The sequence below is a fragment of the Coenobita brevimanus genome, chromosome 71 (genome assembly GCF_032717465.1).
Source record: "Coenobita brevimanus isolate Jiangsu-jjx chromosome 71, ASM3271746v2, whole genome shotgun sequence".
In the NCBI taxonomy this organism is placed as follows: Eukaryota; Metazoa; Arthropoda; class Malacostraca; order Decapoda; family Coenobitidae; genus Coenobita; species Coenobita brevimanus.
The window spans coordinates 30,099,356-30,117,964 of record NC_137024.1 but is presented as its reverse complement, the minus strand read 5'-3'; the positions used below and the strand labels follow the sequence as shown (position 1 = coordinate 30,117,964).

General features: G+C 43.5%; 1 protein-coding gene and 1 non-coding gene across 2 annotated transcripts in view; both read right to left on the bottom strand.

The window, feature by feature from the left end:
- AMPdeam (AMP deaminase) overlaps window positions 1-18,609 on the bottom strand; it is a 317,845-nt gene that overhangs the window by 39,674 nt on the left and 259,562 nt on the right. The window contains exon 16 of the mRNA XM_080277977.1: window positions 17,851-18,043. Within this exon, the coding sequence (XP_080134103.1) occupies window positions 17,851-18,043 (193 nt within the window). The remainder of the gene's footprint in view (window positions 1-17,850; window positions 18,044-18,609) is intronic.
- On the bottom strand, window positions 16,253-16,371 carry LOC145406961 (5S ribosomal RNA). The gene has a single exon (XR_013898628.1). It is a non-coding gene; the product is annotated as a 5S ribosomal RNA (ribosomal RNA).

Below are 18,609 nucleotides of genomic sequence, written 5' to 3'. Positions count from 1 at the left end.
ATATATATATATATATATATATATAAAGTAATCCCTCTAATATCCGAACGCCTAATATCCGAACATCCCCACTAACCGGACATAATCCTCCTGGGATCCAATATTCCCCAAATGGGCCAAAAAACGCAAAAAATTCGAAAAAAAATCTGACTTTTTTCCCTCCTGTAATTTGAAATTCCCGCCTGGCGCCGTACAGCTGTTACACCATGGTCCCTTCACCCCTTCCTTCCTCCCCCTCCCCCCTCCCATCTCCCCTGTCAGGGTTGCCATTTGGTATTTTTCATTACCAAGTGTGGGCCAATTTGGTAATGAAAAATTCGTTTGGTAATGAATCAGAATAATGCATTACCAAATGGATTTTTCACATGTATGAGGATACACAGGATGGAGATGGTGGATTGTTTGCTCTCTTTGATTAATCTGCTACCCTACATAGAGTGAAAACAATCAACATGGTGTTAATTATAAGGAGAGTGATTACATGTATTTCCACTTGTATATATATAATTAGTGAAGAATAAATGCTAGCTTTACGAATTTGGTAATGAAAAGTTAAATTTGGTAATGAAAGTTCAGGAGATTGGTAATGTGGCCGTTGCGATCTGGCAACTCTGTTACCCCACCAACATCAACAGTCACAGTCTAACTCCGATCGAGAGCAGAAGCTCATAGCAGTGCAAACCACAGGTGCTTGTTTTTTGTGAACAAACAGTGAATAAACTGCAATACCTCGCCACTAGAACACACAGGAATTTACAGTGTTGTGCAGTGTTAAGAAATTAGAATTTAGAATGCAGAGGATTAACTGTGGACTGCAAACTGGCGGTTCAAACCAGTCCAGGAGCAAGGGACTTGTAAGTACCCAGAATGTTTAATATTGTATAAACTCACCTCTAAAACCTCATTTTATGGTTCTTTTGCATTTATTTCAGTCTTTTATGCGCCTTATTGGTGTGATTTGGGTCTTACATAGGTGCAATGCATGTCCAGAGGGAGTTGTATAGGTGTTTTTCTGAGTTAGGGTCCATAAGTACAAGTCCATAAGCTGGGGCCCAATATCCGGACAGGACCACTATCCAGACCTGCCTATGGCTCTATTACGTCGGATATTGGAGGTATACATATATATATATATATATATATATATATATATATATATACACACACACAGTAATCCCTCTACTTTCCGGACATCCCCACTTACCGGACATAATCGTCCCGGGATCCAATATTCCCAAAATGGTCCGAAAACTGCAAAAAATTTGGATGGGGGGGGGGGGAAAATCCCGCCCATAATTTGAACTTGGCGCGTGCGGCACGGGACAGCTTTGTTGTGGTGCATCATTCCTCTGACATCCGCTAGAGCGCCCCTCCATGCTCCCCACTTTCCGCCCGTCTCTTGTCGTGAGTGAACACTCGTCGTCATGTCTGCCCACGTGATCCCATTTTTGGTGGTGCCTTACCTGTTGCAGGCACTCCTGCTGCTCTCGTGCCTCTCCTTCGTGTGTGTGATAATGGCCCCGCCGCCTGAGAAGAGGAAGAGAGTGGTTTTGACTCTGAAGAAAAAGCGGGAGATATTGGAGAGAGTAGATGCGGGATGGTCTTTGTCACCCATCCTCCATGAGTTCAACCTGGCCCGATCTACTTTGTTTGATATTAAGAGATCCCGAGACAAACTCATGCAGTACACGGCTGACTTCTCGTCGAAAAGCAAAAGCAACATGGAGAGGAAGATGATGTTTACTCCCAAGTTTGCTGAAGTCGACCGCTCCACGTTGATTTGGTATGGACAGCAACGTGCTGCTGGTGTGGTGGTACCTGGTACGGAGCTGAAGGCTGCTGCTGAGAAGTTCGCAAGGCTTCACGACGCCCCAGACTTCAAGGCATCCGAGGGTTGGCTCTTCGCGTTCAATTTACGACATGGCCTTACAAACCGTAAGTCTCACGGCGTAGCTTTGGACATTAACGAGGATGGAGTAGAGGAGTTTCGGCACAAGGTGAAGAAGCCGGCTTGATCGACAGGGAGGGCCTCACTCTTGGTCAAGTTTACAACACTAACGAAACTGGTTTATTCTATCGCTCTTTGCCAATGAACACTCTAGCTGACGAGACGGAGAAGTGTGTACCTGGCTGCAAGCTCTGCCAGCAACGGATATCTGCTTTGTGTTGTGCCAATGCTAACAGCATGCACCAGCTTAAGCCCTTATTGTTGGCCGTGCAAAGCAGCCTCAGTGTCTTCGTGGGGTGATGGATGTCCTTCCTGTTGTCTGGTACCATTCCTTGAAGGCATGGTTCACAGCCCACATCTTCAAAGACTGGTTCCACCGCCATTTCGTCAAGGAGGTCATACATTACCAGACGGAGAAACTGGGAATCCCAAGCAACCAGGTAAAGGCCCTCCTTCTCCTCAACAATGCACCTGCCCACCCGTGCGACAAGGACTTGGTGGCTGAGAATGGCCGCATTAGGTGTATGTTTCTGCCACCTAATACTACTGCTCTCATCCAACCAATGGACCAAGAAGTGATCGTGGCACCGAAGCGCCTATACCGACGGATGTTCCTGGATGAGGTTATGGTTGTTCTAGAGGACGAGGACGAGCGCAGGGAGGGACGGGACACGCAAGGTCACCGGACTTTGGAAAACCTTCGCCGCTACAACATCAAGTCTGCCATTTACAACTGGTCCAGTGTATGGAAGGAAATCCCTGTCAAGACTCTAGAAAATGGATGGTCTCATCTGCTTCTCGGAACGGATGTGGAGCACGATTTCCTAGGTTTCAACGTGGATGACTTCCATGCACATCTACGATGTTGATGTGGACGATGTGCGTGAGTGGTTGGATGACGACGAGAGCGATCCTGGGTATCAGACCCTGTCTGATATCGAGATCACATCTTCAGTTGCAGGTGTCAGTACCAAGCTTGAAGATTCCGACGAGGACGGCAACGATGATGCGGACTCCTCTCAGCATGACACAACTCCAGCCATCCCCAAGCTGAGCGCACTCCAGGAACACCTAGAGTTCGTTCTTGACTACCTGGAACACCCGGACTGCGACAGGGAGATGGGGTCCTTGGGACTTGTGGAGGAAGGGCGTGCTTTAAGGCAGCGCATCATCAATCATCAGAATCGTCGGTCCTTGCGTCAATCAACAACTGACAGTTTTTTCAGGCCCGTGACCTCCGCTGTGCCCAGCCCTGGCTCCACTCCGTTGCCTCCCCAAGACAGGCCCTCATGCTTCGAGCCACAGCCCAGCACATAAGCCACGGTGGAGTCACCGCTCGACGTGAGTTTGCGTCTATCTTCTGAGTCGTCTGCAGTGGGTATGCCATCACCACGACCCAGCAACGCACCCCTAGGTCACCTCCCAGCGATGCTCTCAGACTCTGACAGTGATTAACCCCTGAAGCGTGGGTCGTCGCGTTTGCAACGCTCGCCAAAAAGGACATAACGGCGGATCGTCGCGTTTGCGATTCGAGTTAATTTTGAATAAACATGGGCAAGGATGTTCCAGCTGGTATTGTCTATCAGTACCACCACCCTTTAGCTACAATTAGCATACTTTACCTTTGTACTACTGACCTCCGTTGTTGCCAAGTATCGCGTTTTTCCCCCTCCCCCCCACCCCGGCCCGGCCAGCCTGGCTATGATATATGGCAGTGCTCTGACTGCTCAGAACTGTAAATCTGCGCTCTCCTCTCACAAGGAGTTTATGCTAATAGGAAACGCTTGTTTCCCCAGTTGTCACACTAGCTTTTTTTCGCGCGGTTTGCCCCTGTTTAGCGTCAGTTTACCGCAGGCTTTCAAAGTGATATTATGGCGAGTTCTAGCTCTTCCGGGTCAGTGCAAGCGGCCGACAGGAACGAGAATAAAGTGATAGGCGTAAGGCAGAATAAAAAGCGCGCCGCAGTGATCTTTTGGGAAGTAATATGATTGAAAATAATGTAGTATACGTGTTTTTAGCTGTGAAAATGGAAATGTTTGTTCAGTGACGGGAAGATCACTGCCGCGCTGCATGTCGGCCGTACGTTTCGTTGATTTTAGCCTTATTTTCAGTGCTTATTGTACAAATACGGATTCCAAACTACCTGTACGTTGTAGTATAAAGTTTACTGTGACAGAATGAGGCTGTGGTAGAGGGGAAACCGGGTTGCTGGAGGTGTGAAAGTGAAGATTTTGTTACCCAACTTTGCAAGTCTCCACAAGTCCTTGGGTAGTCCACGAAGGCTCAACACCTGCCTCTGGAGAAAGCTGAATGTAAGTATTATCTGCCACACCAAGTGTAATGTTCTAGGTTAATCTCTGATTTTTGGCTAATATTTTCCTACAGATACTCAGATCGCGATCAAACCCCGCCACCCGAGGGGGGTCGGCTGTCGACAGCCGCGCTTTAGGGGTTAAATGGCAAGAACTTAACTAGACCACACGGGAATTTAGTGTTGTGCAGTGAAAGAAAAACAGTGCATACAGTATTATTAAGAAATTAGAAATTTGAGTGAAAAGACAAACAATTTTTGGACTAAATTTACCGTAAATAAACTTGTGTGATTTGTTTTGAAATTGGTTTTATGAATGGAAAGACTTAAAGTGCAGAGTGCAACACTTATTAAGTTACAATGGAGCATAAGTAAGACAAGAGTGAGCAGTGTGAAGAGAATGGACTTTTGAGTGCGAATGACTAAGTTAAGTGCAAGACTTCATGAACAGTGTACTGCAAGTGCTTCAGGAAATCCTTCTTACTGTCAGAGTCTGAGAGGAGACGGTTATTCATTGAGATGGCCATGGACTTGCTGTAAGTAGGCAGCATGTTTCATACTATACTGTACTGTATTTTCCATACTATACTTACCTCAAACTCCTCATTTCACTCTTTCATGTCCCTTATTGGTGTGAATATGTAGTGTCTTAGGTGCTATGCATGTGCAGTAGGGAGGTGTTTTTCTGAGTTAGGCTAGGTTAGGGTCCATAACTACCAGTCCAGGAGCCAGGGACTTGTAAGTACCCAGAATGTTTAATATTGTATAAACCTACCTCAAAAACCTCATTTTATGGTTCTTTTGCATTTATTTCAGTCTTTTATGTGCCTTATTGGTGTGATTTGGGTCTCAAATAGGTGCTATGCAAGTCCAGAGGGAGTTGTATTGGTGATTTTCTGAGTTAGGGTCCATAAGTACAAGTCCAGGAGGCTGGTGCCCACTACCCAGACAGGACCACTTTCCGGACATGCCTTTGGCTCTATTACGTCGAATAGTGGAGGGATTACTGATATATATATATGTATACAGTACAGTCATCTCGCCTAAAGTGCGCCTTCGCAAAGTGCATCTCGCATAATGTGCGACGGGGGTCTGACAATAATTAATTATTTAGGAAGTGCGTTTGCTACTTGCAAGTGTGATGGGCATGAAAAACTGAGGCAAATATGGTATTCTCTCGCAACTCGCGAGCATAATTTGTAGCGCTCGATGGGTAAAGGTGAGGCTGGTGAGTATGTGTAGTGGGGTGTGGCTGGTGTGTGAGTGAGTGGTGGCCACAGCAGCAGGATGATGACATGTCTGTTGTGTCTGACCTGGACTTTGAGGGTTTCCTGGAGAAGCAACAGGCAGCACCTAACCTAGTGCAAACTAAGCTGTGCATTCCATAAAACTGGCTACACAATATTGTGCTTTAACAGCATTCGTTAATCACTGGCGCAATCGTCACCAGGGTTGCCATTTGGTATTTTTCATTACCAAATGTGGGGCAATTAGGTAATGAAAAAATCGATCGGTAATGATTCAGAATGATTAGTTACCAAAAACTCAATCGGTACTTATTCAGAATGATTCATTACCAAAAGGATTTCTCACATGCATGAGTGTAACGAGGGTGAAGATGATGGATTATATTTATTTTTTTTAGGCAAGAAAGAAGGAACCAAAGGCTGAGACAACAAACTGTTCTTTCCAAGAAAGAAAGAAAAAAAAAAAATACAAACGAGAGCCAAAACTCCTCCAGTAGAGATGAAAGTGCAGAACAGCTGCTGAGTGTTTTGATTCAGTTTCCATGGTACGGCCTCGGATGCCACAACAACAATTCGCTTTATCTGCCCTCTGTACAATGCTAGTAAGGTCTTGAATTTTCATAATAAATATACAGTATTATTCTTGCATGTTTCTATTGTAAGTTTTCCTTTTGCATTTTAGTTAGGGGTAGGTATTGGTGAATCAATATACGAAAATTCAAGATGTGTCACCTACAAAGCCATTTTAACCCGCGCCGTCCCGGCAACGTAAATTAACGTCCGCACATGATGTGCACTCATGTCCCGGCGACGTGAATTAACGCGGCAACATTGCAAGTTGCATAATTTTCACATTTTTCAAAATTCGCGCCTGATTGTTTCGCCCGCCTACGCAAGCCTCACCTACTCACCGCCAGGCGGATAATCCCCTAGACCCAGATTAACCCCACCTGACCCTGTGATCGTCCACTTACCTGTCAGCAGTCACCCAGGTCAGACATGGTGCATCGTGGGCTGTCAGACAAGGAGATACAAGTCGCCCTGGATACCTTTACAGGGGATAGTGATTCCCCACTGGACGACGACACCCTCGATGTCGATTACATGCAGCCTGAGGAGGTTACCAGCAGCAGTGATGAGGAGGTCCCTTCCCCAAGGAAGGTCAAATATATAACATATAGGAGGGCAGGGGACGGCCAGCCTGCACCACGTGCTGCATCTAGGCAGCAACACATACCATCAGATGAGGACGAGGATGAGGAAGCAGTACATGGTGGCGTATTTTCCTGGCTGGGGAAGGAAAAGATATCGCCACGTGGGACTGGGACAGACGTCACATCGCGACTGTTCCACAGGTATGTTCCTTCTATGTGTTCTGTAGCAGGAAGTAGTGGTGTGAGGATGGTTAGGGCAGCAGAAAGTGAAAGTGTTGGGGAGGGAGAGCGCAGACAGATTCGTGGAAAGCGAGAGTGGTATGGGGGAAGCAACACGTCCGCGTGATGTTCGTGTTAGGCGTGGTGTGAGTTATCAGAAGGTGAAAGCACTTGTCTAACATGTAAAGGGGTAATATGTTATATTGGAAGTATTATAAAAGGTGAATAATTAGATTTTGAGTTGAAAAAATAATGACGGTACCTGAAGTCACGTGGTAGCGCTATTGCTGTGCTCATAGTCACGTGGTTACGCTATTGCTATGCTCATTCTTTTCGTAAAGCATGTACATCTATAAAAGCAATTGTATAACATGTAAAGGGGTAATATGTTATGTTGGAAGTATTATTACAAGGTGAATAATTAGATTTCGAGTGGCCTGAACTCACGTGGTTACGCTATTGCTATGCTCATTCTTTTCGTAAAGCATGTACATCTATAAAAGCAATTGTATAACATGTAAAGGGGTAATATGTTATATTGGAAGTATTATAAAAGGTGTGTGGAGTGCAACGTTGCTCTCTGCCTGCAACCGTGCTTCCGTGAGTATCATAATAACAGCCACTATTGAAAGTGTTTGTAGTGTGGTACGCAATAAAGTGTCGCTCAGTATCATAATAGTGCCATGTTATCTTATGTGATATTAATCATTGGAGGCTGGATAGTTACTGTAAAGTTAGTATGCGAGTTGAAAAATAGTCTAAGTTGAAAGTCACAGAACATACAGTCAGTAGATAAATAAGCGCTAGGAAGAATTCTGTTCACGGTGTAAGAGGAGTGGGAAATTCCCCAAGGGCTCTAAATTTAGCCACCAATTATGGGATAAGCTGTCTCCCAGTGTACCACCATCCCACCTCACTCTCCCTCTCTCTCTCTCTATATATTAACGAGGATGGAGTAGAGGAGTTTCGGCACAAGGTGAAGAAGCCGGCTTGATCGACAGGGAGGGCCTCACTCTTGGTCAAGTTTACAACACTAACGAAACTGGTTTATTCTATCGCTCTTTGCCAATGAACACTCTAGCTGACGAGACGGAGAAGTGTGTACCTGGCTGCAAGCTCTGCCAGCAACGGATATCTGCTTTGTGTTGTGCCAATGCTAACAGCATGCACCAGCTTAAGCCCTTATTGTTGGCCGTGCAAAGCAGCCTCAGTGTCTTCGTGGGGTGATGGATGTCCTTCCTGTTGTCTGGTACCATTCCTTGAAGGCATGGTTCACAGCCCACATCTTCAAAGACTGGTTCCACCGCCATTTCGTCAAGGAGGTCATACATTACCAGACGGAGAAACTGGGAATCCCAAGCAACCAGGTAAAGGCCCTCCTTCTCCTCAACAATGCACCTGCCCACCCGTGCGACAAGGACTTGGTGGCTGAGAATGGCCGCATTAGGTGTATGTTTCTGCCACCTAATACTACTGCTCTCATCCAACCAATGGACCAAGAAGTGATCGTGGCACCGAAGCGCCTATACCGACGGATGTTCCTGGATGAGGTTATGGTTGTTCTAGAGGACGAGGACGAGCGCAGGGAGGGACGGGACACGCAAGGTCACCGGACTTTGGAAAACCTTCGCCGCTACAACATCAAGTCTGCCATTTACAACTGGTCCAGTGTATGGAAGGAAATCCCTGTCAAGACTCTAGAAAATGGATGGTCTCATCTGCTTCTCGGAACGGATGTGGAGCACGATTTCCTAGGTTTCAACGTGGATGACTTCCATGCACATCTACGATGTTGATGTGGACGATGTGCGTGAGTGGTTGGATGACGACGAGAGCGATCCTGGGTATCAGACCCTGTCTGATATCGAGATCACATCTTCAGTTGCAGGTGTCAGTACCAAGCTTGAAGATTCCGACGAGGACGGCAACGATGATGCGGACTCCTCTCAGCATGACACAACTCCAGCCATCCCCAAGCTGAGCGCACTCCAGGAACACCTAGAGTTCGTTTCTTGACTACCTGGAACACCCGGACTGCGACAGGGAGATGGGGTCCTTGGGACTTGTGGAGGAAGGGCGTGCTTTAAGGCAGCGCATCATCAATCATCAGAATCGTCGGTCCTTGCGTCAATCAACAACTGACAGTTTTTTCAGGCCCGTGACCTCCGCTGTGCCCAGCCCTGGCTCCACTCCGTTGCCTCCCCAAGACAGGCCCTCATGCTTCGAGCCACAGCCCAGCACATAAGCCACGGTGGAGTCACCGCTCGACGTGAGTTTGCGTCTATCTTCTGAGTCGTCTGCAGTGGGTATGCCATCACCACGACCCAGCAACGCACCCCTAGGTCACCTCCCAGCGATGCTCTCAGACTCTGACAGTGATTAACCCCTGAAGCGTGGGTCGTCGCGTTTGCAACGCTCGCCAAAAAGGACATAACGGCGGATCGTCGCGTTTGCGATTCGAGTTAATTTTGAATAAACATGGGCAAGGATGTTCCAGCTGGTATTGTCTATCAGTACCACCACCCTTTAGCTACAATTAGCATACTTTACCTTTGTACTACTGACCTCCGTTGTTGCCAAGTATCGCGTTTTTTCCCCCCCTTCCCCCCCACCACGGCCCAGCCAGCCTGGCTGTGATATATGGCAGTGCTCTGACTGCTCAGAACTGTAAATCTGCGCTCTCCTCTCACAAGGAGTTTATGCTAATAGGAAACGCTTGTTTCCCCAGTTGTCACACTAGCTTTTTTTCGCGCGGTTTGCCCCTGTTTAGCGTCAGTTTACCGCAGGCTTTCAAAGTGATATTATGGCGAGTTCTAGCTCTTCCGGGTCAGTGCAAGCGGCCGACAGGAACGAGAATAAAGTGATAGGCGTAAGGCAGAATAAAAAGCGCGCCGCAGTGATCTTTTGGGAAGTAATATGATTGAAAATAATGTAGTATACGTGTTTTTAGCTGTGAAAATGGAAATGTTTGTTCAGTGACGGGAAGATCACTGCCGCGCTGCATGTCGGCCGTACGTTTCGTTGATTTTAGCCTTATTTTCAGTGCTTATTGTACAAATACGGATTCCAAACTACCTGTACGTTGTAGTATAAAGTTTACTGTGACAGAATGAGGCTGTGGTAGAGGGGAAACCGGGTTGCTGGAGGTGTGAAAGTGAAGATTTTGTTACCCAACTTTGCAAGTCTCCACAAGTCCTTGGGTAGTCCACGAAGGCTCAACACCTGCCTCTGGAGAAAGCTGAATGTAAGTATTATCTGCCACACCAAGTGTAATGTTCTAGGGTTAATCTCTGATTTTTGGCTAATATTTTCCTACAGATACTCAGATCGCGATCAAACCCCGCCACCCGAGGGGGGTCGGCTGTCGACAGCCGCGCTTTAGGGGTTAAATGGCAAGAACTTAACTAGACCACACGGGAATTTAGTGTTGTGCAGTGAAAGAAAAACAGTGCATACAGTATTATTAAGAAATTAGAAATTTGAGTGAAAAGACAAACAATTTTTGGACTAAATTTACCGTAAATAAACTTGTGTGATTTGTTTTGAAATTGGTTTTATGAATGGAAAGACTTAAAGTGCAGAGTGCAACACTTATTAAGTTACAATGGAGCATAAGTAAGACAAGAGTGAGCAGTGTGAAGAGAATGGACTTTTGAGTGCGAATGACTAAGTTAAGTGCAAGACTTCATGAACAGTGTACTGCAAGTGCTTCAGGAAATCCTTCTTACTGTCAGAGTCTGAGAGGAGACGGTTATTCATTGAGATGGCCATGGACTTGCTGTAAGTAGGCAGCATGTTTCATACTATACTGTACTGTATTTTCCATACTATACTTACCTCAAACTCCTCATTTCACTCTTTCATGTCCCTTATTGGTGTGAATATGTAGTGTCTTAGGTGCTATGCATGTGCAGTAGGGAGGTGTTTTTCTGAGTTAGGCTAGGTTAGGGTCCATAACTACCAGTCCAGGAGCCAGGGACTTGTAAGTACCCAGAATGTTTAATATTGTATAAACCTACCTCAAAAACCTCATTTTATGGTTCTTTTGCATTTATTTCAGTCTTTTATGTGCCTTATTGGTGTGATTTGGGTCTCAAATAGGTGCTATGCAAGTCCAGAGGGAGTTGTATTGGTGATTTTCTGAGTTAGGGTCCATAAGTACAAGTCCAGGAGGCTGGTGCCCACTACCCAGACAGGACCACTTTCCGGACATGCCTTTGGCTCTATTACGTCGAATAGTGGAGGGATTACTGATATATATATATATATATATATATATATATATATGTATACAGTACAGTCATCTCGCCTAAAGTGCGCCTTCGCAAAGTGCATCTCGCATAATGTGCGACGGGGGTCTGACAATAATTAATTATTTAGGAAGTGCGTTTGCTACTTGCAAGTGTGATGGGCATGAAAAACTGAGGCAAATATGGTATTCTCTCGCAACTCGCGAGCATAATTTGTAGCGCTCGATGGGTAAAGGTGAGGCTGGTGAGTATGTGTAGTGGGGTGTGGCTGGTGTGTGAGTGAGTGGTGGCCACAGCAGCAGGATGATGACATGTCTGTTGTGTCTGACCTGGACTTTGAGGGTTTCCTGGAGAAGCAACAGGCAGCACCTAACCTAGTGCAAACTAAGCTGTGCATTCCATAAAACTGGCTACACAATATTGTGCTTTAACAGCATTCGTTAATCACTGGCGCAATCGTCACCAGGGTTGCCATTTGGTATTTTTCATTACCAAATGTGGGGCAATTAGGTAATGAAAATCGATCGGTAATGATTCAGAATGATTAGTTACCAAAAACTCAATCGGTACTTATTCAGAATGATTCATTACCAAAAGGATTTCTCACATGCATGAGTGTAACGAGGGTGAAGATGATGGATTATATTTATTTTTTTTAGGCAAGAAAGAAGGAACCAAAGGCTGAGACAACAAACTGTTCTTTCCAAGAAAGAAAGAAAAAAAAAAAATACAAACGAGAGCCAAAACTCCTCCAGTAGAGATGAAAGTGCAGAACAGCTGCTGAGTGTTTTGATTCAGTTTCCATGGTACGGCCTCGGATGCCACAACAACAATTCGCTTTATCTGCCCTCTGTACAATGCTAGTAAGGTCTTGAATTTTCATAATAAATATACAGTATTATTCTTGCATGTTTCTATTGTAAGTTTTCCTTTTGCATTTTAGTTAGGGGTAGGTATTGGTGAATCAATATACGAAAATTCAAGATGTGTCACCTACAAAGCCATTTTAACCCGCGCCGTCCCGGCAACGTAAATTAACGTCCGCACATGATGTGCACTCATGTCCCGGCGACGTGAATTAACGCGGCAACATTGCAAGTTGCATAATTTTCACATTTTTCAAAATTCGCGCCTGATTGTTTCGCCCGCCTACGCAAGCCTCACCTACTCACCGCCAGGCGGATAATCCCCTAGACCCAGATTAACCCCACCTGACCCTGTGATCGTCCACTTACCTGTCAGCAGTCACCCAGGTCAGACATGGTGCATCGTGGGCTGTCAGACAAGGAGATACAAGTCGCCCTGGATACCTTTACAGGGGATAGTGATTCCCCACTGGACGACGACACCCTCGATGTCGATTACATGCAGCCTGAGGAGGTTACCAGCAGCAGTGATGAGGAGGTCCCTTCCCCAAGGAAGGTCAAATATATAACATATAGGAGGGCAGGGGACGGCCAGCCTGCACCACGTGCTGCATCTAGGCAGCAACACATACCATCAGATGAGGACGAGGATGAGGAAGCAGTACATGGTGGCGTATTTTCCTGGCTGGGGAAGGAAAAGATATCGCCACGTGGGACTGGGACAGACGTCACATCGCGACTGTTCCACAGGTATGTTCCTTCTATGTGTTCTGTAGCAGGAAGTAGTGGTGTGAGGATGGTTAGGGCAGCAGAAAGTGAAAGTGTTGGGGAGGGAGAGCGCAGACAGATTCGTGAAAGCGAGAGTGGTATGGGGGAAGCAACACGTCCGCGTGATGTTCGTGTTAGGCGTGGTGTGAGTTATCAGAAGGTGAAAGCACTTGTCTAACATGTAAAGGGGTAATATGTTATATTGGAAGTATTATAAAAGGTGAATAATTAGATTTTGAGTTGAAAAAATAATGACGGTACCTGAAGTCACGTGGTAGCGCTATTGCTGTGCTCATAGTCACGTGGTTACGCTATTGCTATGCTCATTCTTTTCGTAAAGCATGTACATCTATAAAAGCAATTGTATAACATGTAAAGGGGTAATATGTTATGTTGGAAGTATTATTACAAGGTGAATAATTAGATTTCGAGTGGCCTGAACTCACGTGGTTACGCTATTGCTATGCTCATTCTTTTCGTAAAGCATGTACATCTATAAAAGCAATTGTATAACATGTAAAGGGGTAATATGTTATATTGGAAGTATTATAAAAGGTGTGTGGAGTGCAACGTTGCTCTCTGCCTGCAACCGTGCTTCCGTGAGTATCATAATAACAGCCACTATTGAAAGTGTTTGTAGTGTGGTACGCAATAAAGTGTCGCTCAGTATCATAATAGTGCCATGTTATCTTATGTGATATTAATCATTGGAGGCTGGATAGTTACTGTAAAGTTAGTATGCGAGTTGAAAAATAGTCTAAGTTGAAAGTCACAGAACATACAGTCAGTAGATAAATAAGCGCTAGGAAGAATTCTGTTCACGGTGTAAGAGGAGTGGGAAATTCCCCAAGGGCTCTAAATTTAGCCACCAATTATGGGATAAGCTGTCTCCCAGTGTACCACCATCCCACCTCACTCTCCCTCTCTCTCTCTCTATATATATACATATTAGGATTACTGTAAATCGTGTACTACTGTGAAAGCAAATGCCTAACATGGAAAAGGCCAGAATGTAATGTGAGAAGTACTATAAAGGGGGAGAAAATAAATTCAGAGGTGAAAAAATAATGACATGACATGATTTACCTATGTAAATTAGCGCTACTTCTATGCTAATTCTTTTCATAAAGCATGTACTTCTGTAAAAGTAATTGTCTAACATGTAAATGGGTAATATGTTATGTTATAAGTAATCAAAAAGGTGAAAAAATAGAATCTGAGTTGAAAAAAGCATGAAAGACCAAGTTGTCACTTGGTAAATAAGGGCTATTCTTATGCTAATTCTTTTCGTAAAGCAAGTACATCTATAAAACTAATTGTATAACATGTAAGTGGGTTATATATTATGTTATAAGTAATCTAAAAGGTGAAAAAATAGAATCTGAGTTGAAAAAAGCATGAAATAAAATGATCTCACTTGGTAAATAAGCACTACTTTTATGCTAATTCTTGTCATAATGCCTCAAAATATGTACAAACAATTATGTAAAGTTGAAAATGGTATGATGTTATTGTGGAAGTAATATGGAACATGAAAAAATACAATAGCTGATGAAATAACGATGTTTGTTACCCATCGGTGACATAATCAAACGATTTCGCTAGGGTCGCACAATGGTACATACCTTATTTCTCATTTTTTTCTGTATAAAACCCAATATACTTCTGGTAAACATATTTCCAACATATGAATACATGATAATAAACGTATACTGCATCAGTTCAGAGTACCCGTGCCACCATAGAAAACGTACGGCGAAAAGACTACTCATAGAGCATGGCAGTACCTGTCAAACTTAGGTGCTCCAGGTAAGCCATTTCTGGACCCAAGGGACACCTTTCTTTGTGATTTTCCTTAGTTTCTGACCAAAAGCGAATGTTTGAGCAAAAAAAAAAAATGGTCCAAAAAAAGCCGGGACTGGGGCGGACCAAAGCTCAGAAAACGTCGGGATTGGGCGGGTTAACATGGGATCCTATGCTTCGCAAAGTGCGAATTTATAAAGTGTGATGTGCTGTGTCGCCCATATTCATGCACTTTACGCGAGATGACTGTATGTATATATATATATATATATATATATATGTATATTTACCAGTATATATATATATTTCCCGGTATATATATATATATATATATATATATATATATATACAAGTGCTCGTTACTCCTGCAGAGGGCTTTCGTGTTTATGTGCTGGATTTTTTGCAGCTAACCAATTGATCGTGTTATTTGCAGCTTTGGGAATGGAACCCAAGTTGTCCAAACGCAAGTCCGTAGTAAACACACAGACACACGGCTACTGTTAGTTTATTTTAGTTCTACCGTTGGTCAAAAAATTCTATGGAGATCCTATGCCAGGTTTCGGGAGCAGCGTTTGTTTTTTTTTTTTTTTTTTTTTTTTTTTTTTTTTTGCTCAATATATGATCGCTCATTAAACACATTAAAAGTTTTTCAATTGTGATCGGACCAAGTTTTTTCACATCAGCGAATTTTTTGCAATTTTTGTCACAATTTTGGTGCGATTTGAATGAGTAGTTTCGACTGCCCAAAATACACAGACAGACAGACACACAGCTAGTTCTATAGTATATATTATATATATATATATATATATATATATATATATATATATATATATATTGCATGATAGGTGGGGACGCTCACCATCCACTCACTCAATGTTGTGCTGCTCTCGGGTGTCTGCCCTGTCCTCTCCTCCATCCTTCTTTCCTTCCATCTTCTTCTGTCTTTCTTTCCTTCATTCTTTCCTCGTCTTTCTGCCTACGGGTGACTTTGCACTCCCTCTTCTGTCTTTCATTCCTTCATTCTTTCCTCTTCCTTCTGCCTGTGTGTGACTCTCCACTGAGTGACAAGCCAAATGGTTTCCTGTACAACAGAAAACCATTTACTAAGCTGGGTGGTAACCATATACCCTTGGCACCTGGTGGTTTAGTGGGTAATTATTGTGCTCTAATTGGATTGAGCAGGTAAAGGTTTATATCCAAGGGGTTGTTGGGGTTTACTGCTCACGTAATGCCACTCAGGGATGAGTGAGGCTGGTCACTCTCATCTTAAATGTCAGGACCAACTACCTAGCCCCGGGCTCCTACGCTTCTCATGGGACAACGTAGGATTGGATGATGGATGGATGTATATATATATACAGTATATGTATATATATATATATATATATATATATATATATATATATATATATATACAGTAAACCCTCATTATACGATGGGGTTCCGTTCCTGAAAACCCCATCGTAAAGCAATCCATCATATAGCAATCCCATTATAACATGGAGTCAATGGGGATATGTTCCCAGATGTGCCTAAACTCTCACATACACACACCTTAGCACTCCATCCATCCATCCATTGCCAGACGCCATGTATCCCAAACGGGGTGGTCAAGGGCTTAGAGTTAATTGTTTTACAGGAAGGGGCACTAATTCTCCACCAACCCCACTTGACACGTAGGGATGCCAACAGCATCTGGTGTTCCCTGGCGGTCACCCATCCAAGTACTAACCAGACCCAACGTTGCTTAACTTCGCTGATCGGACGGGAAGCGGTGCACTCAACGTGGCATGGCCGTTGGCACTCATACATGAAATATCCTTATGTTTAAACATTTAAAGTAACACATTAATAGTGAATAAAGAGAAAAAAGCATGAAAACTACAGTATACAGTAGATCTTACCTTTACTGAAGCAAGCAATGGTTGTTTATGTGGTTCCTAGACAATTCGCCATGAAGTCGACAATTCATCGTCATAATATGGACGTTCCCCATCAGGACAATTCTCCGTCATTCTATAAACATACTTATTACTGATTAACTGATACTTTAATAACTAATTCTCAGGGGGATCTATCAAAGTCTATTTTCATTCAACAGCATTGGCTTTGGATATCATTTGTAAGTTGCACTTTTAGACAATATTTAACTTGTTTCTACCTTGCTGTTGTTGACTTTGAATTATGTTCTAGCATCACCCACAGCTGTTTTCATTAATTTCCACTGGTACTACAACATCCTGGGTATATTTTAAAACGACTTTGAAGAGGTACAAGTACAATACTAAAAAACTAGTGTACTTCCTAAATAAACTGATATGAAAATAAATGACGGGGAATCATCCTGATGATGAAAAGTCCCGATGGCGAATTGTCTTGTTATTGTTGTGATGGTGAATTGACTTGATGGCGAAATATCCAGAAACACTTATATAGATGTAACATGAAGATTATTTGTATAATTCCAAAGTATGTCGATCATTCACTTAAGGTAATTAGGCATTTATATAAATGCCAATGTCTCGTATGTAGCCTTATGCTAAGATGAAGGATTGATCATAAATCAGCTGATTCACGTTTCAATATATTATTATTTTTCATTTAATGCCCATGATTTGATGCCATATTTTACATTTACTATATAAACAATAAACCACCATCACTTTTATAACTTACATAATTAAAAAACTAGTGTACTTGATAAATAAACTGATACGTAAATAAATGATAGGGAATCGTCCTGACGGCGACTTGTCCCGACTCGGCCTCACAGTCACAGGGACTCACAGCCCTCACTCATCAATGTCAGAACTGCCTGGCTGGGCAGGGCTAGCTAATGAGGCTGGACCGGTGGACAAGTGTGTGTGGTCTAATGCCGACAGTGTGAGGACGTTTTTGTTGCGTTTGCACATTCGCTGTTCACTGAGCCACGGATGATCCATCGTTGTTGCAAATCGTTCCCATTGTATAGTGGGCATAGGGTACTAAAGTTTTGACACTGTATAAGCGAAATATCATACAAAGAGGCATCGTATAATGAGGGTTTAATGTATATACTGTATATATATATATATATAGTTATGGTACACTTCCCTCAACATACAGTACTGCTTGGAATTAAATTAAATAAAGGCCATTTTATCCTACTCTTCTCTGCCATAACATGACATATCCTAAACGCTCTATTACCTAACTGATTCAACATTAAAATCAGAGCACTGAGTTGTCCAACATATGGAACCACATAATCTGCTCTATGTCACAGTTAAACTCATCTGTACCTGTGCTAAGTAGTAGAGGAACTGGAGAACAGGAGCTTTGCGAAGGAGGAGGCCATGTGAGATATTTTCAGCAAGAAGGAAGGCTGTGACCAGGTGCTGGATAGAACCAGCCTCACCGCAATGAGGCCGCAGCACTAATGTGTTCATACCACGTTCCAGGCGCAGCTGGTTCAGTGTGCAGATGTTGGCATACCTGCATATGCAATACAGTTAAAAAAAGACAATATCACTATAGTACTTCTAAATACTTTTCATCATCACCAGTCCCTATGTCAGAATCTTTTCCTTTGCTAAAATAATACAAACTGTTAATGCCTTTGAATCTTAATATCATAAGCAATGAACAACAATATCTATAAGAGAAGATGACACCAAGGGAGATTCCATTAGTGGAAGGCATCCTACATCTGAGATACTGAACTTTACCTTCCATTCTTAAGAAAACAATTTAAGATACAATGAATACATCAATTTATGATACAGGACTGTATCCAGACATCAGATAAAATTTCATATGAGTGAACCACTGCATCCTTAATAATCAACTTACTTGACCTGCATATTGTACAGCTACCTGCTACATAATGAATAATCTTCCATCATTTAATCCAGTGTTCCCCCATGAGAAGCATAGAAGTCCAGGGCTAGGCAAGTTGGTCCTGACATTTAACCCTTCGTGGGCCAGGGGTTACCAAGTTACACAGAAGGCCGATGGGGTCACAGCGGACCCCAAACCTTAATGGTGTATTTCTGCCATAT